This window comes from Hyaena hyaena, unplaced genomic scaffold (assembly GCF_003009895.1).
Source record: "Hyaena hyaena isolate Hyena2069 unplaced genomic scaffold, ASM300989v1 scaffold_322, whole genome shotgun sequence".
Taxonomy (NCBI): domain Eukaryota; kingdom Metazoa; phylum Chordata; class Mammalia; order Carnivora; family Hyaenidae; genus Hyaena; species Hyaena hyaena.
In genome coordinates this window covers 1,668,109-1,692,004 of record NW_024080954.1, presented here as the reverse complement: position 1 = coordinate 1,692,004, position 23,896 = coordinate 1,668,109, and the positions used below count along the sequence as shown (strand labels likewise).

Sequence of the window (23,896 nt, the reverse complement as noted above, 5' to 3'; positions counted from 1 at the left end):
GAGAGAACAGTTATATTAGGAATTGTCTCATGCAATGATGACGGCTGGGAAGTCATATCTGCAGTGTGAGCCAGCAGCCTAGACACCCGGAGAGCCTGTGTTGAAAATGAAGTCTAAACGCAGTCTGCTGGACAACTACCCGTTGGCTGGGGAGCAGGGTCTTTTGTCTTATTCAGGTCTTAGACTGAATAAATTCAGCCCACATTAGAGAGCAATCTGCTTTAGCCAAAATTCACTGATTCAAATTTCAACCTCATCCAAAACACCCTCTAGGTTGACACATAAAATTAACTGTCACACCAGACCTGATAAATCTGAATCTGCATTTTAAGAGGATCTGCTGGGTAATTTCACTCATGGTCAAGTTTGAGTAGCACTGCTGTAGAGAACTCCTAAAAGGCCAGAATCCCACCCCCCCACCCCCACCCCAGCTTAAAGAGCTGAGTATCTGCATTGTAATTTCAGTAACTCAGACACAAGTCTTGATTTTTTGTTTGTTTGTTTTAATCTGGTAACTCTCCTAGCATTCACTGATCTGGAGGTGAGGGACACCTTCAGAAATCTCCACCCTCCGTACTGGGTAAGGTTAACCCTCCCATTTGTTCACACATGGACCTTAGCAAGCCTCTGACTTGGTTTTCAGAAGTACTGGCCTGTGAGTCTTCCCCGACTACACTGAACTGTCCAAGATCATCCACCACATCTTATTTTTCCTATCACCAGGACTTTATTACGATAACAGCCAAACTGAAACCTGTGGTCAGGACTGGAGGCCCACCTCTGTCCCACTCCCACTGCCCCGTCTTCCAATCCCCCACCCCACCCCCAGGGCAGACCGGTCCATTTTACTCTGAGTCAGCAAATGCCAGAAATTGCTATTCAAATTAGAACCAGAAAGACGTTACACACCCATATTAGAGGATTCTAGAAGTTGAAGCGTATGAAACTGACAATATTGGCTATTTTGACCCACAAAATCAGCTATTTCATAGGGACGAACAGTATGTTTCCATTCAGTTTTTTCCTCTTCAAAAGCTACTTTAGGGGCAACGTGTTGTGGCGGGTAGACAGTAGCAGGATTGCTAATATTCATGGCAATTCATTACTGATAAATGAATGTCAAATACACACCACCCATTTCCGAAGTTCCAAATAAGCCCTCCCCTCAATTATGCGCGATTCAAGACGCTGCCGCCTTCAGGGTCCCGTTCAACTGGTCCCGCAGGGGCAGCCCCTAAGCTTCACAAGGGAGGGGAGCTTTGATCCTCGGAACGCCGACGACCCCGCAAGCCCAGAGCCCAAGGGCCCGACGTAACACTGACCTCGCCCGGCCAGGCCACAACTCCCAGAATTCTGCTTTCCCCGCCCAACCGCTCCAGAGTTGCCCGAACCTAAGATGGCGGCGGAGGCGGAGGCGGAGGCGGTGCGGCCGCCTCTGGGCGGTGCGGCGGTGACAGGACGTAGCCGAGGGGCGGTGCCAGGCCCCGGGCGGTGCCGGCGCGGCCCGGGCCTTCGGCTGTCCGGCCGCCTCTCTCCTTTTTGCAGGTATCGCCCACCTGCTTCTCGCGGCCGTCATGAGGTCCCCGGTTCGGGGCCTGGCCTCGAGCGATGGTGAGGAGGGCTCAGATAGGACGCCCCTGCTGCAGAGCACCCCGCGGGTGGACGCCGGTGAGTAGCGAAGCCGTCCGAGGGCGGGAGTGGCCAGGGTACACGCGTCCTTGGCAGATGCGACCCGAGCTGCTTAGGGGTAAGGGGTCTTGAGGAAGGGAAGCCTAGGCGCGAGGGAATTCGAGGAGCGGGATCCATTCCCGGTCCCGCCGAGAGCCCGCCTGCCCAGGCGCCCAGAACCTGCTCTGGGGTCTGGCGGGGACCGTGAGGCAGGGCCGGGCTGAAGGCTGGGGTGGGGCCTCGGCAGATGCAGCCCCGCGGGGTAAGGGCAGGAGCTGCCGGGCGCCGCAGGCAATTTTCGATAACTTCTGTGCAAGAATGTGTTAGAGGAGAACCTGCAAATCAATGGGCAAAGGGCCGGGCGGAGGACCCGGTGTTAAGGGCCGACGGGGAGAGATGCCTGCAGATGGGTGCGCAAGGGGTTGGACGGAACCAGTCTGTCACCCCCAGGTTTCCGCAGCTGCTGTCCGCCAGCTTGCAATCTGGTAGCTCCTTGGGCGGAGAGGACTGACGTTAACATTTGTGTGTATATAGAGGAAAACTTGCACAACCCAGCGAATATCTTGAACTTGTGCCCACATTTTTTTTTTCCGTATGGTAGTCTACGATTTAAGTTAGAAAACAGTTTAGTTATCCTCTAGATCGGATATCTATAAAGCTCTAACATAATTTGTCAAAGGCCTTGCAACAAATAGAAAATAACTTTACAATGTATCTTCCATGAATTTGGGGAAATTGAAATATATTACTATTTAATATTTTTACAAATGTAATTTCTTTAAAAGTAGTTAAAAATAAAGAACACCTCCATTTGTAGGCATTCTGTACTTTCAAAGATGTGTGCATGAGAAACAGTTGAATTAGAAATTTGGCTTTTCCTGACCAGAAACAGGGTAGTCCTGTAGTTTGTATTATTATTATTATTATTATTATTATTTGTTTTTAACATTACCAGATGGTGGCAGTAGATGTGGCAACCTCGGAGCTCCATCCAGCATCCGGGAGCTGATTTTAGAGGCGGCTCAGTGTACATAACTGTACCACTGACATTTTACCTAGAAATTGGCCTTAGTTCCGTAAACTGCGCTTTTTCTGTGGCATATGCTGTTAGCTTCCTATAATTTTCTTCTGTAAAATAATCTAGTACGGAAATAAAGAACAAATGTAATTATCAAGATATTCCCTAGAGACTACTAAATTCTGTTGCAGTTGAGAAAATATATTTATATGTACCTTATCTATGCCTAAGTGTATACTTCTGATTTTCGGAAGAGAAAATGCTGGTAAAATAGCAGCTGTAAAATTTTACAGTAGTAAAAAGACTTTAGAAACTAACCATCTGGTGGTGCATCATTGTATACATAGACATCCCAGGACCACAGAGATTAAATTCCCAAAGGTTGCATGTAGCCACATTTGTGTTATATTTGAGAAATTCGTATTTGAAAAATGCTTAATCATTTTTACTTAATCCATCACAACTTTAAAAGTTCCCTACTACACCATCAGTAAGAGAACATGGTTTTAAATTATACATAGTATTTCTTTATTGAGAGCTAAAATTAAGATATGTTTCTTTAGGGTTAAGAATTAATACCACTCAGGCTGATGTAATATGATGGGAATTTTCAGTAACCTGACTATGGTTTGCCTCTCAAGCATTTGCTTTTACTCAGCCTGGTGGATTTCAGAGGTGCCCACCAAAATGATGGGGGAAGTTCAGCCCAACACTGATAAACAATATGAAGTCTATAGATTTTTCTGCCTAATGTAGGTAGGAGGAAGGGAAGGAACTAAACAAGGAAGAGCAAAGCTTCCCCTTCCACACATAAAATTTCATTCTTCACACTTGATACCAGTTGAAGGTTTACTTTTGTATGAATGACATGTGTCGTGTGTTTGATTAAGTGGATTATCAAAATACTGTTGCATCAAAAATGTGTTCACTCATGTCAGGAAAAAACAGTTTCAGGGCTCCTTAGACATTTCTTTGTGTTTAAAGACAGAGCATGGATCTGGAGCCAGAGTGCCTAACTGCCAAACCCAGCTCTGCTAACTTGCTGTGTGAGCTATAGCAATTACCTAAGCTCTCTATGCATTCCTTGTCAGTAAGTCAGGGAAAATAGTACACCTAATGTATAGGGTTCTTGTGAGGATTAAATGAGCTAATAGGAAGTGCTTAGAGTTTAGCACATACTAAATATTCCTATTATCATTATCATTATTATCAGTGAAGACCATTTGGATTTTGTATTCGTCAGAGAATGTGGGCAGAGCAAAATGAGGTTCCCATTCTTCATGGTCATACTCTACTGGACCTTGTGATTCCTAACTTATAGTTCATTCTATGCTTTGTTTTCATTGATGAGGAGAGTGGTGTTTCGTTTTGTTTTTTGCCTCTACTGTTCTGTTGCAGGGGTAACATTCAGGGCTTGTTTACACAAGCATTGAGTTTCACAAGTATACTTTATGTGTCAAATATAAGGTATGGAGTGCTGGTAGAGAGCAGCCATATTACAGAACAAAGGCAAATGGCCTTGGGTCATTGGGTCATTTGGGTCATGTGATAATCAATAGTAGCTGAATCCATTTTAGTGGAATTGGGCGTTTTCATATAAATGAGTATTAATTTGAGAATTAATACATAATGATTCATCAGGAATTAATTACCCATAAGGCAGAGTAAGACTAGTTGAATATTACTCTATTTATTTTTTAAATGTTTTTACTTATTTCTGAGAGACAGACAGTGTGAGGGTCAGAGACAGAGGGAGACACAGAATCTGAAACAGGCTCCAGGCTCTGAGCTGGCTGTCAGCACAGAGCCCAACATGGGGCTCAAACCCATGAACCGTGAGATAATGGACCTGAGCCAAAGTCAGACGCTTAACTGATTGAGCCACCCAGGCGCCCCGAATATTACCCTTTTCCAAGGCAAAACATATTACATTCATGTTAAAGATTTTTGAGACAGAGAGAGTGTGAGCAGGGGAGGGGCAGAGAGAGAGGAAGACAGGATCTGAAGAGGGCTCCACACTGACAGCAGCAAGCCCAATGTAGGGCTTGAACTCACAAACTTCAAGATCGTAACCTGAGCTAAAGTCAGCCACTCAACCAACTGAACCACCCAGGCGTCCCTAAGATTTTCCTTTTTTTAAGTGATCTCTACGCCCCCAACATGGGGCTTGAACTCACGACCCCAAGATCAAGAGCCAGCCATGTACCCTAATAGGAATTTTTTTGTAATGCAGTTCCTGGGCCAAGGGGGCTCACTGTGTCTAATGCCCATCCTCCTTTAGGGAAAATCATCATCTGCATGGGTGAGTGCTCCCAACCATGCATTTTCCACTCAGTCTCTCCCTCACTACTCAGTCCTTCCTTGCTTCTTCCCACTGCCAAACCCTTCTACAATGAATAAATACCTGGCATTCTAAGATTTTCACCAGCCTTCCCTCCACCCACACATCCTTGTTTCTACAGAAACCTGGCCTTCTGGACATATCATTTTCACTCATCGCTGCTGCTTTAAGGGATTATTAGTTTCTCTTGCCATGTTCTCATTGATAAGATTGACTCTTTCTTATTCCACACAAATGATGCTTCCTGACAATTACCCCTTCCTCTCAATGCCTGGTGACTTCCTACTCATTGATGAAGACCACTATGTCTTTTGTCCAAGAGGCATTCCCCGACCCCCGCCCACCCACCCCCCACACACAAGCAATTTAATGTGACTCTTTACCCCATGTTACACACATATATGGTGGCACTCTATCTTATTGGTATAACTTCATCCATGGTGAACAGGAAAGGAACTCACTTTTACTGAGTACTTACCACAACTGCCCTAGAGTATTTCATTTAATTCACATACAACCCAGTGAGGTGGATGGTGATTGCCTGATTTTAAGAGCCAAGAAACCTAAGAGTGATACTTTTAAGTAATTTCCCCCAAAACACACAGCTGGTGAGATACAGGACTGAGATTCATTCCCAGGCCTGCTCTTCTCTAAATTAGCCTGTGTTCTTTCAAGTACACCCACTCCACATTCCTAAGTTTAAACTATATTTAAGAAGCTGATGTTTGTTTTGATGGGTACTCTGTTCGTTATGCAAGCATGATTTTGCTTTGAACTTGATTTCAAGGTGGCAGATGCCCGATGGATGTTCTCTCTCTTCATGATGCAAGCATTCTTTTGTTGGACCAATTTCAAACGTTATCCAAATTCACAGGCACATTTTGTCTGATCACCATACTTTCTTGAAATAAAATTTTTCTGACTGATTTGTAAGCAATAACCATTTTTATAAAGTAGCAACCATATATTTTAATATCTCTTAAAACCTCATAGTCATATACCTTGTGGCATCTGTGTTGATTTATTATTTTCTGATTATTGACTGTGCCCCCAGAAAGTTAAAATTGTCTGATCTATAACTTCTATGTCATATTTTCAAGTAATGTCAACTTCTAGCCCTACATCTTCTTCATAGGATAAGGTATATCAAAATCCAAGGGCTCCTGGGTGGCTTAGTCGGTTAGCATCTGACTTCGACTCAGGTCATGATCCTGTGGTTCATGAGTTCGAGCCCCGCACTGGGCTAGAGCCTGGAGCCTGCTTCAGATTCTGTGTCTCCCTCTCTCTGCCCCTCCCCCATTTTCTCTCTCTCTCTCTCTCAAAAACATAAAGTTAAAATTTTTTTTTAAAAAAAAGATATGTCATAGTCCAAATCAAGCATCACATGGGGGAGAAACTGATTACAGTAAAATATAGTAACTGCAAATAGGATAGAAAGGAGTAACAACATTACAAGTCAGAATAGCATAAAATAAAGTTGTCTGGACTAATAAGTAAGCCGAATTACAAGTGAGTTCACTCCTCCCTTTCACTTAGTGCCACATCTAATATGTAGGCAAGGCCCAGTCAGTTCTGCTTTTAAATGTATATCAAATCTTCCCATTTCTCTCCATTGCCTCTGCTTTATCCTAGTTAAAGTCACCTTCATCTCTTTCCTGAAAAACTCTAATCGCCCCTTAAGTGATTTTTCTGAGTCTACATCTTCCGCCATGATTCACACTTCTCCCCCTTGGTAATTTCCACACAGCAACCAGAGAAGCTCTTGAAACCAAAAATTACCTGTTGTTACTCCTCTACTGAAGTAAGTAATGAACTTTGCAAATAGTACTTTGGCAAAGCAGGCAGTACATATATCTGGAGTTTTCTTACTCCAAATTATACCAAGTAACACAGTTTGGTTGTCCAAATTTTGCAAGATTTTGAGGCCCCCATCCAGATTTCTGGGTATTATTGACACAGAGCAATGATAAAGAAAACATGCCTTGCTGTATGCAAAGCCTCCCTAACTAGACAGCAGCCCATTTGGCTGGAGCAGAGTGTCTCGATTCAAGTAGCACAGACAGCATGAACAGAGCCTTAGAAAAACAGTTCTCACAGGTCTAGGTCTAACAATGGCAGTGGTGCCATAATTCTAAGAGCTGTACTCCGAAGGGAGTCAGTTGAAAAGTTCTCTGATAAGTGATGTATTTCCTACACATAGGAAAAATTGATAGCAGTTGTTAAGTGTCTGAAGGCATATAGAAAAGCGAGTTTGATCATAGTACTTAAGAATATCCCCAAGTATAGTTGTGCCATATATTCATTAATGCTGCAGTCTAAGTCGGTCAGTCTGAATCAGTACCAAGACCTGCCTACTCTGAAAAACATTCTTGTTTGAGGTTAGGTCAATGAAAACACCAGGATTCCTGAGTAGGGGGAAATGCATATGTAGTCATTAATATATGACATTACCCAAATAAAGCATACTTATATTCATATATAAGTATTGGACTTTAGATGGTCATTATGAAGTAAAATAGATGTTCATATCTTTCAACAGCTATTTATCACTCAGTGTTTACCAAACTTAAAGGTGTAAGACCCTGGATTAAACACTCTCTGTCACTAAGGGATCAATCAACCTTAACTTCCTAAATTCCTGTCCCCTCTCCAATTCTGCAACTCAGCAAAAGAAGAAAAAGACAGAATAATGTGCATACGCCTGTCATTAAAGTAAAAAAATAGATCAAAATTCCTCCTGTCACATGATCTTTCTTTCATTGGTTCCTCCAACCTATTCTGCCTTCCTTTTTTTTTTTTTTCTTTTTTAATCCTTGCGGTACCTTCACTTACTTCCTTTTTTAATTTGGGCCCTTTAAGCATGATCAACTGAGCAACTGTCACAGATGCTGCAACTGTCATAGATTCTGCACATTTGCTTCTGGATTCTTAAACACATTTAGTTTAGGAGGGCCTTAAGTATTAATCATGGCTTCTGATTCAACCCCAGCCTCTGAGGATACTTTTCAAGGTAAGAAATTTATCAAGAAGGTTCCATGCCCTAGCCTTAGCAGGAAATGTTTGTGCTGTGCTACAATTACAGTGAGATGTCCACTAATCCATAGTCAGTAGTATGTGTGCTATGCTGTAGTGAGTACTCTGGTATTTATTGGCCATGTTTAAGATAGTTTTGCAGAAACAGTGATGCCATTAAACCCCTTATCTGTTTCTCTCATCTTTGTCTACTGACAATTCTGAGTCTGTAATGATTTTTCTGAGCAAAGTTGGTAAAGCTATTGCCTTTGTGTTTTAAAAAAGCTCTCTTATAGTTCAGGCTCTTATGTGTTAAATGTTTATCAAAACTGCAGCTGCTGAGGACGGATTCTCTTTGATAAATGTTTTCAGATATGCTTAATCAGATTATTCTCAGAAAAATACTCCTTATTTGTGAATTTGTGTACTTCTAAAAAGTAACCTTTTTACTAATTTAGACGATATCATCTAAGCTATTCTTTTAGTGAAAGCTGTCCCCCAATATTTATTTCAGCTCCAGTGTGCTGCTCTGCTCGTTATAACTTAGCAGTGTTGGCTTTTTTTGGTTTCTTCGTTCTCTATGCATTACGGGTGAATCTGAGCGTGGCATTGGTGGACATGGTAGATTCAAATACAACTTTAGCAGATAATAGAACTTCCAAGGAGTGTGCAGAGCATTCTGCTCCCATAGAAGTTCTTCATAATCAAACGGTAAGTGCTACTTTCTAAACAATCTTATTCCTAAAATACGTCCAAGTAAAAGTACTGAAACATCTTTCTTCATCCTGCAGAAACCACAAACACTTACACATCATGTAAACTGAGTCTTTTTCCTCTGTGTTTTTCCAGGAACTAGTTGAACAGTAACATAACTACAGCTACTGCTGCTTGAAGATAATTTGGAAAAACCTGTTTAGCATACCAGAAAATTTGATTGTTTTAGATGTTGCTGAATAATTTTTACGGGACTGTTGTTCTGTTGCTGTTCTGTTTAAAGATTACGTTTGCAGGAAAGCTTGGGTCATCTGCAGTATGAAAAATAAGAACAGGTCAATTTCTTAGGACATTCTTTTCTAACACTTAGGTTATACCTAACCTAAACTGCTTAAGTCACTTTGCCTGCTTCATATTATAGTAGAATTGGTAAGTGTGTGCTCATCATTTGTTCAGAATTGAGTTTTATATATTGCAAACATTTTATTTTGCTTATCAGACAGAGATAGAAAAGGAGAAAAGGCTGGTGTCCTTTTTTATGAGTATCTTTTCATCCATTTCCAGTGTTCACAAAGAAGCCAGATCACACTTGGGTTAGTCCCCTCTGCGATTTGTAAGCAAGAGCATTCAGACGCAGGAAGTTTTTGCCTAAACAAACACACATACAAAATAGTGACTTAGCAAAAAAAATTTTATTTGACTCTAATAATGTTGCTGAACTCATATTTGGGTTCACATCACCTACTTTCCCTACTTCAACCTGTGACTTATAACTGCTAGACAGTTCATGAAGTCCAATAATTCCACAGATAAGCTACACATTGGTACTTCAGATAAGGATAATTAGAGGGGGGCTGTGTATTTTTCCCTTTGGCAAGTGCTTTTGTTGATCTAGCTAATTGTATTCATCTGCCTTATGTCAGCAGTAAAAAGAAATCCTGCAATTGTTCTTGACACATTGGCTCAGTGATACGACTACATGCATTAAAGATGTCAGATATTCTGATTAGTCACTACATCTTCATTATTACCTTACTATGTGCTGCTACTAATTAGAAGACATTTCCTACTCACATGAAGTTTATGGTTGGTTTAAATTCTTCTTCTTCATGCTTGTTCAAGTGTTCGTTCTGAATCAGGGAGATATTAATAATCTATATTTCTGCATACTAGTAACCAACATTAAGTGAATGCTTCATGTGTCAGGCCTTTTTCATTTAACTTCCCAGATCACAAATCCAGTAAGTAATCGAGCGAGGCTTGAACCCAGGCCTGGCTCCAAAGCATAGCTCAGCCCATACAATATTGTGTCTAGTAGAATTTCTGGATTAAACCTCTGCCTGTTATTTGAGCCTTCTTGGTCATGGTCATTACAAAGCCTCTACAGTTCATTCTAGAGTCTAGTTTCATAAAATAGCAAGCCTTTTGCACTTTATGGCTTTCAATTATTTTCCATTCTCTCCTAGAAATGGCATGTTTGTGTTGTGGTGACTCACCTACCTAGTAGAAAGTTTGTAAATTTTTCACCTGAAAACAGTGATTCAAAATTACATTTCTATGTACTTACATGCCAGTTAGACAAAAGAGCTATTTAGTCCAAGTCTTAAAAGGTTGTTTTCTCCCCTACTCTTTATAGGGTAAAAGGTACCAATGGGATGCAGAAACTCAAGGATGGATTCTCGGTTCTTTTTTTTACGGCTACATAATCACCCAGATTCCTGGAGGATATATTGCCAGCAAAGTGGGCGGGAAACTGCTGCTAGGATTTGGGATCCTTGGCACTGCCGTCTTCACCCTGTTCACTCCCATTGCTGCAGATTTTGGATTCGGAGCCCTCATTGTACTCAGGGCACTTGAAGGACTAGGAGAGGTAAGTTTTTTCTCTTTTGTTTTTCCTCTTTTCCTGTATCACTTTCTTGTCTCCTTAAAGATATCATATTTTGGTTTGAATATAAACCAAAAATTGACATCAGAAGATAATAAGGACTTATTTTTTAATTGGAAAAACGATAAATGGGGCACCTGGATGGCTCATTGGTTGAGTGTCCAACCCTTGATTTTGGCTCAGTTCATGATCCCAGGATCGTGGGATCCAGCCCTGCATCATGCTCAGCACCAGATAGATATTCTCAATCTCTCTCTCTCTGTCTCTATCTCTCTGTCCCTCTCCCCCGCACACACACATCCTCTCTCTCTCAAATTAAAAAGAAAAACAAAGAAAAGAGATTAACTAGGAAATAACTTGAGTAGATTTCATATCAGTGAGGTCAATGGGTTCTCAAGTGGGAACATGATGAAACTGGAAGCTTTGCTTAAAAATCAGAGAAAACATTTTCCAGGGAATACTTCACAGCTCTTCCTACTCACTCTTACTTCAGGAGATAAGAAAATAAATGACTAAAGGTGCCTGGATGGCTGTCAGTTAAACGTCTGACTCTGGCTCAGGTCATGATCTTAAGGTCTGTGAGTTCAAGCCCTGCATCCAGCTCCATGCTGACAGTTCAGAACCTGGAGCCTGCTTCAGATTCTGTGTCTCCCTCTTTCTCTGCCCCTCCCCCATGCATTCTCTGTCTCTGTCTCTTCTCTCTCTCTCAAATAACTAATAAAACATTTAAAATTTTTTAAAAAAGAAAAGACAAGACATGACTACTAAAATGGTTAAGATAAACTATCTTTACCTCTTGAAGTTTTGCAGGTTTATCTCTGCCTTATCATTAATTGATTCCTCAGATCTAAAACACATTTTACACAATGGTTTGTCAAATTGCCTTGTTTTACTTTTAAATGTGTTGTTATTCAGAGCTTCCTCTTTCTTCGTTTTTCTGGTTCTCAAACTTAGAGACAAGTAATTTATCATTTTATATAACTATCTATGGCTTTATGATTTTTCTGACCTTTCTGCTGCTTTGAGAATTGTTATTATCAGTCTTTATCTCTTTTTTCCTCTACTTCTAAGATTTTTATCACTTTTGAAAATTTTAATTCCTTATCTTTCATTTCCTTTCCACTTCTCTTGCATTTCATCATATGTACCTCTATCTTTAAATAATGATCTCTTTCTGTTTCTGACTTTGTGCTTCTACCTGTGAAATGGAAGCATATATTTATTTTTCCCTTACCATTTCTTTAACCCAAGCGAAATAGTGTCCTCTGGGTTTGGTGTATAGAATGAAAGTTAGTAGGTAACAATGTATCATGCTGTGTTGGAAAAACACTGACTAGAGTCATAAAATCAGATTTGAATAACAACTCCACTGTATCTAATGGTGAAACTATAGGTAAACCCTAATCTCTAGACCTCAGTTCCATCATTTTTAAGATTGGGACTAAAATACCCTCCCACATCTTCAGATGTGATAATGATTGCTAGAGTGCTTTAGAAATTGCCAAACACTGTGTAAATTTAAGCTTTGATCACCTAATAAGCAATCTTATTTTGTCCTTATCAAATAGAGATGTACTAAATAAGCTGTTTTGACTACAAAATAAAAATTACTCCCCCGTTATCAGGTTCCTCTTCTCCTTACCTAAGTAAAATATACTTAGTTGCAGCATATTTTCTCTGCTCCAGATATTGAATCTCCTTGCTGAATGTATTCCCGTATATTAGCTTCTTGTCTGTTTATGCCACTAATTTAGCATTATAGTATATTTGTTATATTATTACTACTATCTACTACTATCTCAAGTAACCGTGTTACATCTAAACAGAAGTCAAGTTGTGTTTGTTCTTTTTTCTCTCTTCCTCCAGTATATATCACATGTACATTGCCTAATCCATAAACTTAAGTCAGTATCATTCCTCCCTAGCATCTGATTCACCATAAATATACCTACATTGTCCCTAGAGTTTTATAATGAAATTTTCTACAACATAATCTCTGTAGATGTTTCCCAACACCTTAATCTTTATTCTGTAGTGACTCATCCTGTGGTTGCTCTATGAGACGAATTCTTATCAACTTGCAATGCTGCCTAAATCATTTGTGCCTTCTGTTGGTATTTCTTTCTTCCTTTTTTTTTGAAAGAATCAGCAGGAAGTACAAAGCATTATAGCACTTATTTTTGTCTCCATGAATAATAGCACTAGCTACCATTTAGCTTTACAACAATCATGGAAGATAAGAAGTATTGTATTTGTTTTACAGATAAAGAAATTGAAGTTCTAGGAAGTTAACTAATCTTTGTTAGGCTACACAGTTAATGGCCAAAGAGAGCTGTGAATCCACTTCTTTGAATCTACTTGAAATCTATTCCCTCTCACTCTTCCCCAGCATGTCGTCTTCCTCTCCCAAGTCTCTGTGACTCTCCTGCCTGCCCTGTTCCAGCCTCTTCATATCAGTAATTGGCATTTACTAGGCTAGTTATTACCGAAAGGGGTGTGGGGGGAGACTATAAACGCTCTAATCAAATTCATCAGGGTTTTTTGTAGGACATTTTTTCTTGTTGATTAAGGTCAATTTGAATTTTCTTCCATTATCCCAAAGTATTAACTCAGCATTTAAAAAAAAAATTTTAACATTTATTTATTTTTGAGACAGAGAGAGAAAGAACATAAGCAGGGGAGGGGCAGAGAGAGGGACACACACAGAATCTGAAGCAGGCTTCAGGCTCTGAGCTGTCAGCACAGAGCCCAACGCAGGGCTCTAACTTACACGGACCGAGAGATCATGACCTAAGTGCAGTTGGATGCTTTAACTGACTGAGCCACCCAGGCGCCCCAGCTCAGTATTTTAAAGTTATATATTGGTAGTAACATTCCTATTTCATTTAGGCCATTAATAAAGTAAATGAATAAAATTGACCTTGAGAGGGATTCCTTTATGTCATCATTCAGTGCATTCTTTTAGATTTATTGTAACCCTTAGGCTGGAGTCCTCAAGCCAGTTGACAGAATCAGTCTTTGTTGAGAGACTTTGAAAGTACTTCACTAGAAGGCGTTTTCACTCAAGACTATAAAGACAACTCACTTCATTGAACCTGACTCTAGTTTGATTCTTATCCAGAAATTTCTCTTACAACAAAATACTCAACCGAATTTAAAATATTCACTAATCTACCTTATATTTCAGCAGAAGTATCTTTTTCCTCTCCTCAGGGTGTTACATTTCCAGCTATGCATGCCATGTGGTCTTCCTGGGCTCCCCCTCTTGAACGAAGCAAGCTTCTTAGCATTTCATATGCAGGTAAGACAACCATTCTTCTAAAAACTTTGCCACATATATATATCAGCTTTGGATTAAAAAAAAAAAAAAAGCCTGCACACCAGAATGATGTCAGATGCCTCCTTTAGGTGAAAATTAAGTTTTAGAAAATTAATTTTACTATTAATTTTTTTCTTGGCTCAACATATAACAATGTGGCTTAGTTAATTAATATCATTTTCTACATCTGCCATCATTTATTTCAAAACATGTTGCTCATTCAGATGTGAATGCTACAGGGTTTTTTTTTTTTAAGGTCCAATAGCTGGAAAGTTGAACACTGTTGTCCTTAAATTGTGATTTCTAATTTTTTTTTTTTTGGTAAATGTTTGTTTATTTTTGAGAGAAAGATAAAGCACAAGCATGGGAGGGACAGACAGAGAGGGAGACAGAGAATTCCAAGCAGGCTCCACACTGCCAGCTTAGAGCCTGCTAAGGGGCTTAAACTCACAAACCATGAGATCATGACCTGAGCCGAAATCAAGTGTCAGACGCTTAACCAACTGAGCCACACAGGTGCCTTTTCTGATTTCTCATTTGATTGTCCAATGAGCATATCATGATTCTCAGCCTCTTTCTTCATACATCTTTTTTCTATGCATTTATTTGCCAACATTTTAATCTATGGGTGAGAGAGCATAAGCTTTATGTATGAATTATAATTTTACCAGATCACACACTGAATGAAAACTTTTGGACCTGACTGCTTTTAAATACGGTGGCTGAGAAAGACCTCTCTGTGGTGACTTTTAAGCTAAAATCTGAAGGATAAAAATGAATCAGTCATGCAAAGAGCAGAAGGAGGAACATTTAGCCAACCAGAACAGCATGTACAAGGGCTCTCAGGCAGGAAGTAACAGAGTTTAAAGAAATGAAAAACCACTGTGGGTAGCGAGCACTTAATGAATAAAGGGGATAATAGCATAAGGTGATGTTGGAAAAATAGACATGGACCAAATTATATCAGACAGAGGCCATAGGAAGAAATGTAGTTTTAGGGGGTTTTTTCCTCCTAAATATAATGGAGAGATATCAGAGGTTTTGAATCAAAAGAGAAACATGATCCAATTTACGTTTTAAGAAAATGATTCTTATAGCTATGTAGAGATTGAAATGAGAAATCTGATGATAAGTTCATGGGCAGGTACTACCTATGGTTCCTCTTTACCTATTGAGTGAAGTCTAAGCCTGAACTGTGGGGTCAAGATTCTTTAGTCTTCATCACTTCATTTCTGCTAGCCTGGTCCCTGGCACATAGTGTCTGAAGTGGAGTAGATATTCAATGACTATTTAACCTATTTTTCCAGCCTTTATTCCTATTCTTTCCTTCACCAGAGTGAAGTTCCCAGACTCTCTCTGCTTCCCGACATCCATTCCTTTACTCATCCTATTACATCTGCCTCCATATCATCTTTCTTACCTTGTTTCTACAGGATAAAAATCTCACCCATCTTTCGAAGTCTATTGCTGCTTCATATATCTTTTACTGACCTCTGGAAGTCAGAGTTAATCTGTCCCATATTTGAACTTCCACATTGTCCTGTGACACTTAACACTTTCTAAGATGTAATAACTGTTTATTTTTATCCCCTATGTAAGACTAAAACTTGACCAGAAACAGTATCTGATTATTTTAGCTGCCACTGTACCTACTAAGATATCTTCTATTTGGTGATTAAAATGAATTTCAGGGCACCTGAGTAGCTTAGTCGGTTAAGTGTCCAACTCTTGATTTCATCTCAGGTCATGATCCCAGGGTCGCGAGATCAAACCCTGCCTTGGGCTCTGCTCTGAGCATGAAGCCTGATTAAGACTCCCTCTCTCTCTCTTTTCCCCTCTTCCTTCTGCCCCTCTCTCCCATCCATGTTCTCTCTTTCTCAAAAAAAAAAGGGGGGGGGGAGAATTTCATTATTTATTTATCTTATTTTTTTAAAATTTTTTTTAATGTTTTATTTATTTCTAGGAGAGAGAGAGAGAGAGACAGCGTGAGCAGGGAAGGGTCAGAGAGAGAGGGAGTGACAGACTCTGAAACAGGCTCCAGGCTCTGAGCTGGTAGTCAGCACAGAGCCCGACGCGGGGCTCGAACCCACGAACCGCGAGATCATGACCTAAGCTAAAGTTGGACGCTTAACCAACTAAGCCACCCAGGCGCCCCTTATTTATTTTTCTTAAATAATTGTTTGTAATATATTTTGGGCAAATTACGTTACAAAAGCTTCATTCTTATTTCATCAAGTGTACTGCAGTACCTTATGTTATCAGCCTTAGAGGCCATCTTTGAACCTTTCCCCAAACACCTGGATTTCTAACACATTTATTAGTAATGTGGCATTTACTAGCTCATGTTATGATAGGTCCTATATTGATTGATACACTCTAATTCATCAACAACTACATAGTTGTAACTAATGTAATTACATATTAATGTGTGTGCTTTATATACTCTGGATTTCTAGTAAATGATTTCTTGAGAGAATCTGTTACCCATCTCCTTTAAGCAGTAAATCTGTCCTCTCCTTGTTCAGTTCTCCTCAAAGTTTATAAAATCTTTGTTGTTCTAGGAGCACAGCTTGGGACAGTAATTTCTCTTCCTCTTTCTGGAATAATTTGCTTCTATATGAATTGGACTTATGTCTTCTACCTTTTTGGTAAGCTTATCAAAAATTTAACGTAAATTATAATGTAGCAAATTCAAAATGTAATAGAAGTCTAATAATTGGTTGAAAATATATATTCCAACTCACTGAAGTTACCAAATCCTAAACTACAAAGTTCTAAAATACTGATAATCTGTTTTTTAACTTTGTATGGTTAAAATGATCTAGTTGTGATGTGATGTTAATTTTGTAATATTTCTCAATAGAAACTGCTGTTGAATTCAAGACTTTAATGCCATACCAAATATCAGAAATTACTCTGTTGGTTATTATGAAAATTTATATTTTGAAAAGATTTTTTTCTCAAGCAAAGTAGAATGCCCTCACTTGGTAGCTTTAATCTTTTTTCTTTCTAGTGAGTCCCAGGGCTTTTCATTTCTCAATCTCATTAGCAGGTTGATACATATTTTTAATAAATGAGATTGCCATGTAGACATCTCATGCAGAAAATACATCTGCAATCTAAACAGAAAACAAATCAAGCAAAACCAGATACCTGTGGAAATAATTGGTTGTGGACATTTATTTTTTTTAAATATTTGTCTGATAGACTCGAGAGGCAGACTCATGTGGTTAAAGTTGTTCTGTTCTCAACTTATAGGAAATAATACAGATAGCAAGTATCCCATAAAGAAATTATAAGTGGAACTTGAAACCAGCATTAAGCTGAAACTGATTTTACATTGAGTTTATGATTACATAATTTTTCAAGGCATGTTAAAATTACTGTCGGTACATTCTAATTTCATTTAATTTATTTTTCTATTCTAAGGTATAGTTGGCATCATTTGGTTTATTTTATGGATCTTATTAGTTAGTGATAAGCCTGAAACTCACAAGACAATCTCCCGCCATGAAAAAGAATATATTCTTTCATCATTAAAAAATCAGGTATGGACTTTGGCACATTTTTAAAACAATCTCAGGACCTTTTTCTTCTCCAAAATTGAGGTGCCAATTTTTTAAATAGATATTTCTATTGTGCATGCTCTGGGCAAAGTAGAGAGCAGGCAAATGAAATAAATGTATAAAGTAATGGTTTGTTTTGTCTGAAAAATTACGATTCTTTCAAGATTGAATATATGAAGTTAATTTTATGAGTCACTTTAACTTTTATTTTTTTTAAGTAATCTCTACACCCAGCGTGGGCTCGAACCCACAAGAGTCGATCAAGAGTTGCATTCTCTACCAACTGAGCCAGCCAGGCACCTCTATATGTTGCTTTAAACCTTCTAAAGTAATGATTATCAGTAAGTCTTAAGTTTGTTTTCTTAAGAGAAAATAAAATGTGTTGTTTGTGAAAGATCTTATAGCCACATTCTAAATGTTGTTGGAAAGCTAGTGTTTTTATCTACATTTTATTTGTTTGTTTGTTTTTCTCTTTTCTTTCTTCCCTTTCCCATCCCCTTTTCTGTAATTTAAGTGAGTATGCTTTAATAAGGAAGACAGCATATTTATTATAATATATAATATGATTTAGACCTACCTGTTGCTTCTCTAGAGTAGATCCTTAGGAAAAAAATTATGTTATTAATATGTAATATTAATAATGCACAATAGCATGTCAGAAGTAAAAGTCTGTCATAATTTAATACAACAAATCTTCAAGTCATGAAAACAAAATATTTGTCTTTGGGGAGAATAAAAGAAGAACATGAAAAGTTGGAAAAAATTAAAATATAAACAGTTTTTTCTTTAGCACCATTAATGACTTCATAGTTACTTTATTGGTTTAAGAACATAAAATATTTCATATAAAACTTTCCTTGCCCATTAAGTTATTATTATTGATATTTTCAATTTTTATATATAGTAAAAGAGGCAACAGTTAAACACTCATTCATATTTCTTTTTAAGTTTTTAAATTTTGTTACAAATGTTTCTACAAGCTGTTGAACTTTAAGAAATATGACATCTCTTGGTCTTAAGGTTGGCAAAAACTCAGAAGAAATAACAATATAATAAAGAAAGTTACTTTGAGTCCTCTGTGATGTCAATTAGACGCATCACTTACTTTTTCCCCTAAGGAACATATAAAAATAATTTAATGCATTGTAAACAGATCTTGCCATATAAAACTTGATATGTTGTATCATTTTTCTTAGCATTGATGGTCACCAGCTTACCTATTTCAGTACTTCATTGTATTACTTTTTTATGGACTTCTGAAAACTTTTTATTTAGATATTTTTTAAAGCTTTCTTTCTTGGGGCACCTGGGTGGATCAATCAGTTAAGCATCTGACTCTTGATCTCAGGGCTGTGAGTTCAAGCCCTGTGTTGGGGTCTGCACTGCTCATGATGCCTACTTAAACAAACAAAAAAACCTTGCTTTCTTGTTCTACCTTGATATGTGTCTAAATCTTTCCGTATCCAAATTTAAAGTTAATTTCTTTTTCCATATGCTTCAGAAAATGGAATATTCAGAAGCAAGAGAAGTCAAGAGAATTATGTATCACAGAATTCCAAACTACATTCTTAAAGCAGATGATGTTGTAGTTGAAAACGTCATAAAATAAATACAAGTTTCCTGGCTGGCTTAGTCAGTAGAGCATGCAACTCTTAATCTAAGGGTTGTGGGTTTGAGCCCCACACTGAGCAGAGAGTTTACTAAAAAAAAGAAAGAAAGAAAGAAAGAAGAGAAAAGGAAATGTTATAAAATAATGATGTGTTTCATGAAGCTCCACCTTTAAATCTTGGATCTAAGAAAGGTTCTTTGTCAAGTACTGAGGACTTAAAAATTAATATGAGAAAGAAAATGAACAAGACATGGTTCCTGTGGTACCTGTGAACTCTAAAAGGAGACAAGCATTGATGAAAATAATTTTAACATAATATATGCTGCTGTATAAAAACAAATGCTCTGTTGGGGCACCTGGGTGGCTCAGGAGTTTCAGCATCCAACTTCAGCTCAAGTCATGATCTCTTGGCTTGTGGATTAGAGCCCCATGTCAGGCTCTGTACTGACAGCTTGGAGACTGGAGCCTGCTTCAGATTCTGTCTGTCTGTCTGTCTGTCTCTCTCTCTCTCAAAAATAAATAAACATTTAAAAAATTGTTCAACAAAAAAATAACAAATGCTCCCTCTCCTTTTCCCCAAATCCCCTACATCTTTGATACAAAGTGGATAGCACAAGAGTGTATTCACCAAATCAAATAACAAGTCCCTAAGAAAAAGCCACAAGAAGGTTAATACTAGCTCTTCCTCTTTTTGAAATAACAGTGAGCCCTAGAGGCAGAAACATAGATTGCTTTATTAGCTTTTGAGAAACCGCAGAGCCTCAGTGTATAGGAAATGTAATAATCTGATGCTCCAGGTTACTGGAATCCAGGCTACTTAATCAGGCATCAATAAAAAGATGGGAGCTAACACTCTGAATACAGGTATATTTATTCATGGTTATGTACATGTACTACTGTACTTACATGTATTATAAAACATATAAAAAATAGCTTTTTAAAGAGTAAATAAACAGTATGTCATAACTTGTCTTTTTAATAGGAAAACCTTTTTATCACTTAAAAATTAGTAATAATGTTGTTTAATGGGAGCAGTGTTGAGTATGTTGTATTTGACGAGCCAACTATTATTTTGCTGGTGAGGTAGCTGACAAAGAACTCATATGAGGAAAAGTGTCAGGTTCACTATTAGTGTTCCTTTGTGCCAACATTATTAGAATTCTCTTCTTTTTTTTTTAAATTATTTTTAATGTTTTATTGATTTCTGAGAGAGAGACAGAGACAGTGTGAGCAGGGGAGGGTCAGAGAGAGAGGGAGACACAGAATCTGAAACAGGCTCCAGGCTCTGAGCTGTCAGCACAGAGCCCGACGCGGGACTCAAACCCAGAACCACGAGATCATGATCTGAGCTGAAGTCGGACGCTTAACCAACTGAGCCACCTAGGCGCCCCTAGAATTCTCTTTTATGACTTCCTCTGTAAAAATCTTTTGAAGACACTGTCAATTTTGTAGATTTGTTTTAATTGAAACTGGCTAACAAAATCCATAAACCCACTTAAAAAGGTGGCTAAAAACTGTAATATGTCGTGGTACACTGAGTGCAAACCAGAAAGTAAGGGTGCCATCAATCCCTTTGAATTGAGGAGACCATATAATATGCGATCGTTTGATACACTCCAGGGCCAACCTATTTATTAAATATTAATAGGACTTCTTTTTTTAGAATAAAATATAGATAAAAGTTCTAATATGTTTTTCCACACAGCAGTTAATCATCTTGTATCCCCTAAGATTTTTACACATTACTTTGAAGACCATTTCTCTGGAAGCTATATAAATAAACTTTCTATGACACAGTTCTTACAAATCATTATAATTGAGTAGAGATTAAACAGTGAATTATGAATTCTAATAGGACTTCCAATCTTATTCCTTTGCTCCTATGTCAGCCTCTGAATTTGGTTATGAAACTATTCCCTGTTTTATAGATGGAGAAATTAATACTGCAAGTGAATTCTGACATTCATGAGGGATGATTCAGGTTGACATTATAGCTCTAAGATTACATTTCTTTTTCTTTTAATCTGAATCATGGCTCTTTTAATATTTTGAAAGAGTTGTTTAAAACTCTGGAATTTACTAACCAAGGCTGGTAATGTGTTCTAGATGGAATTTTGGCTGATTAGGTGCAGATATAAACATAGCATATACAAAGTGTGCCTGTTTTTTGTTTCTTTCAGCTTTCTTCACAGAAATCAGTGCCATGGATACCCATGCTAAAATCACTGCCTCTTTGGGCTATTGTAGTTGCACATTTTTCTTACAACTGGACATTTTATACTTTATTGACATTATTGCCTACTTATATGAAGGAGATCCTAAGGTTCAATGTTCAAGAGGTAAGAAAAAAGAATCGTCCCCTTCTTATATAAAGTGTAACTATAGCCAGAATATGTTTTTATCTATATAAAATTCAGTTATTTTGTTTTACTCTCACATACTGAACTGCTCTTCTTGCTTCACAACTGTTCCTTCTTTTTTCAGTGTGTGTTAGTTCATGATTCACAGTACCTTTGGGCTGGTATCTCCCTTAACCATAAAAGTCTTATTAGTTCTTAGTAACATGCCAGGATATCAGACAAGTTCAAGTATACCCATATTCACTTCTCAAAGGAACAATGGTAGGACTCCGCTGGCAGCTGAGAGGGGACTTGGCAGACCTAAGGTCGCTCTGCAGCTTTATGTAGGCACTGGCAGAGCTATTGTTGCAAAGCTGTATAAGAAGAGCCTTCCTGAAACTGCCAATTCTTTTGAATCCATCAGATTGAGGCAGTTTCTATCAGAATCTCTGTGTCGATGGGTTTTGTCTTTAAAGAGCTTGAGGAAAAGCCTGAAGAGAAAGAGTCAGTTTGTAAGGAAAATTGGTGGTGTTTTTGCCTTCAAAATAAAGGACAGATCAAAGACATAAATGTGAGAACTAGACCAATAAAACTCTTAGAAAGTATACATCCTTGTGCCCTTGGCACACCAAAAGCATAAGTGGCCGAAGAAAAAAAATATATAAATTCGATTTCATCAAAATTTAAAACTTTTGTGCTGCAAAAGACATTATCAAGAATGAAAATCCACACAGACAAAAAGAATCCACTAAATGGGATAAAATATTTGCAAGTCATATTTCTTTTTTTTTTTTTAATTTTTTTTTTTTTTTCTAGGAGAGAGAGAGAGAGACAGCGTGAGCAGGGGAGGGTCAGAGAGAGAGGGAGTCACAGATTGAAACAGGCTCCAGGCTCTGAGCCGGCAGTCAGCACAGAGCCCGACGCGGGGCTCGAACCCACGAACCGCTAGATCATGACCTAAGTGAAAGTCAGACGCTTAACCGACTAAGCCACCCAGGCGCCCCGCAAGTCATATTTCTGATAAGGATTTAGTATCTAGAATATATAAGGAATATAAAAATATATGCTTTATATATTCTGGAATTCATACAACTCAATAAGACAACCCAATCTTTTTAATAGGCAAAGCATTTGAATAGACATTTCTCCAAAGAAGATATACAAATGACCAATAAGTCCATGTAAAAATGCTTCACATCATTAGTTATTACGAAAATGCAAATCAAAACTATAATGGGATACTACTTCACATCTTTGGAATAAAAAAAAAAAAATAACAGAAAATAACAAGTGCTGGTGAGAATGTAGGAAATGGAACCCTGTACATTGCTGATGGTAATGTAAGGTAGTGTAGCCACTGTGGAAAACAGTTTAGCAGTTCCTCAGAAAGTTAATATAAGACCCAGAACTCCCCTGGGTATAGATCCAAGAGAACCGAAAACATATATTCACACAAAAACATGTGCATGAATATTCATAACATCGTTACTCATGATAACCAAAAAGTGGCAACAGCCCAAATGTCTATCAGCTGATGAATGAATAAATGAAATATGGTGTATTCTACAATGGAACAACTCAGCCACAAAATGAAAGACGGCCCTGGAAGTAAAAGAGCAGCCCGGATGATGAATGTGAAGGCAGCAGGGCTGACTGCACAATTGAACTGGCTACACGGACAGACAGACAGCTTTAAACATTGTTAAAGTGAATCTCCAGGCACCTGTCTTCCAAAGCATACTGGAAACACTGGCTATGTGGATGGAAACTTAAACTTCACCCAAGCAACTATGCTGGGAAGAACTCTGGCTACTGTTGACAATCAAGATCAGCTATGCTCAAATATATCCACAAATTGCATTGACAGAAGTTAACCTGAAATGAAGCTTTGGCAATAGCATGGGGTGAGTTTGTCATGAGCAACCTTGTTTTCCTAAGCATTCTGTGAGTAGAGCCTGACTGTAATCTACTACTGTCTGATGAATTGTGTGGAAATTTAAAGATCATTCCACAGATGACTCTGTTTGAGATTTTCCAGGGAGAACTATGGAAAGAATGAAATATCAATTAGTGTTGTGCACTTAATTGCCTTCATCCATTTTTTCATCGATTTTTTTTTAAGTTCTATGAGAGATTTTAAAACCAGAATCATATGGGGCGCCTGGGTGGCTTAGTCAGTTAAGCGTCCGACTTTCGCTTAGGTCACGATCTCAAGGTTCGTGGGTTCGAATCCCGCATCGAGCTCTGTGCTGACTGCCAGCTCAGAGCCTGGAGCCTGTTTCAGTCTGTGACTCCCTGTCTCTCTGACCCTCCCCTGCTCATGCTGTCTCTCTCTCTCTCTCCTAGAAATAAATTAAAATAGGGGCGCCTGGGTGGCTTAGTCGGTTAAGCGTCCGACTTTCGCTTAGGTCATGATCTCGCGGTT

The 23,896-nt window shown here is 38.5% G+C and overlaps 1 protein-coding gene across 2 annotated transcripts in view; it reads left to right on the top strand.

The window, feature by feature from the left end:
• Positions 1-1,490: 1,490 nt before the first annotated feature.
• SLC17A5 (solute carrier family 17 member 5) overlaps positions 1,491-23,896 on the top strand; it is a 53,738-nt gene continuing 31,332 nt past the window's right edge. For both annotated transcript variants that reach the window (XM_039248938.1, XM_039248937.1), the window contains exons 1-7: positions 1,491-1,668; positions 8,554-8,750; positions 10,390-10,623; positions 13,852-13,939; positions 16,519-16,605; positions 17,387-17,505; positions 21,313-21,471. In XM_039248938.1, the coding sequence (XP_039104869.1) occupies positions 1,575-1,668; positions 8,554-8,750; positions 10,390-10,623; positions 13,852-13,939; positions 16,519-16,605; positions 17,387-17,505; positions 21,313-21,471 (978 nt within the window). In that variant the 5' untranslated portion in view covers positions 1,491-1,574. The remainder of the gene's footprint in view (positions 1,669-8,553; positions 8,751-10,389; positions 10,624-13,851; positions 13,940-16,518; positions 16,606-17,386; positions 17,506-21,312; positions 21,472-23,896) is intronic.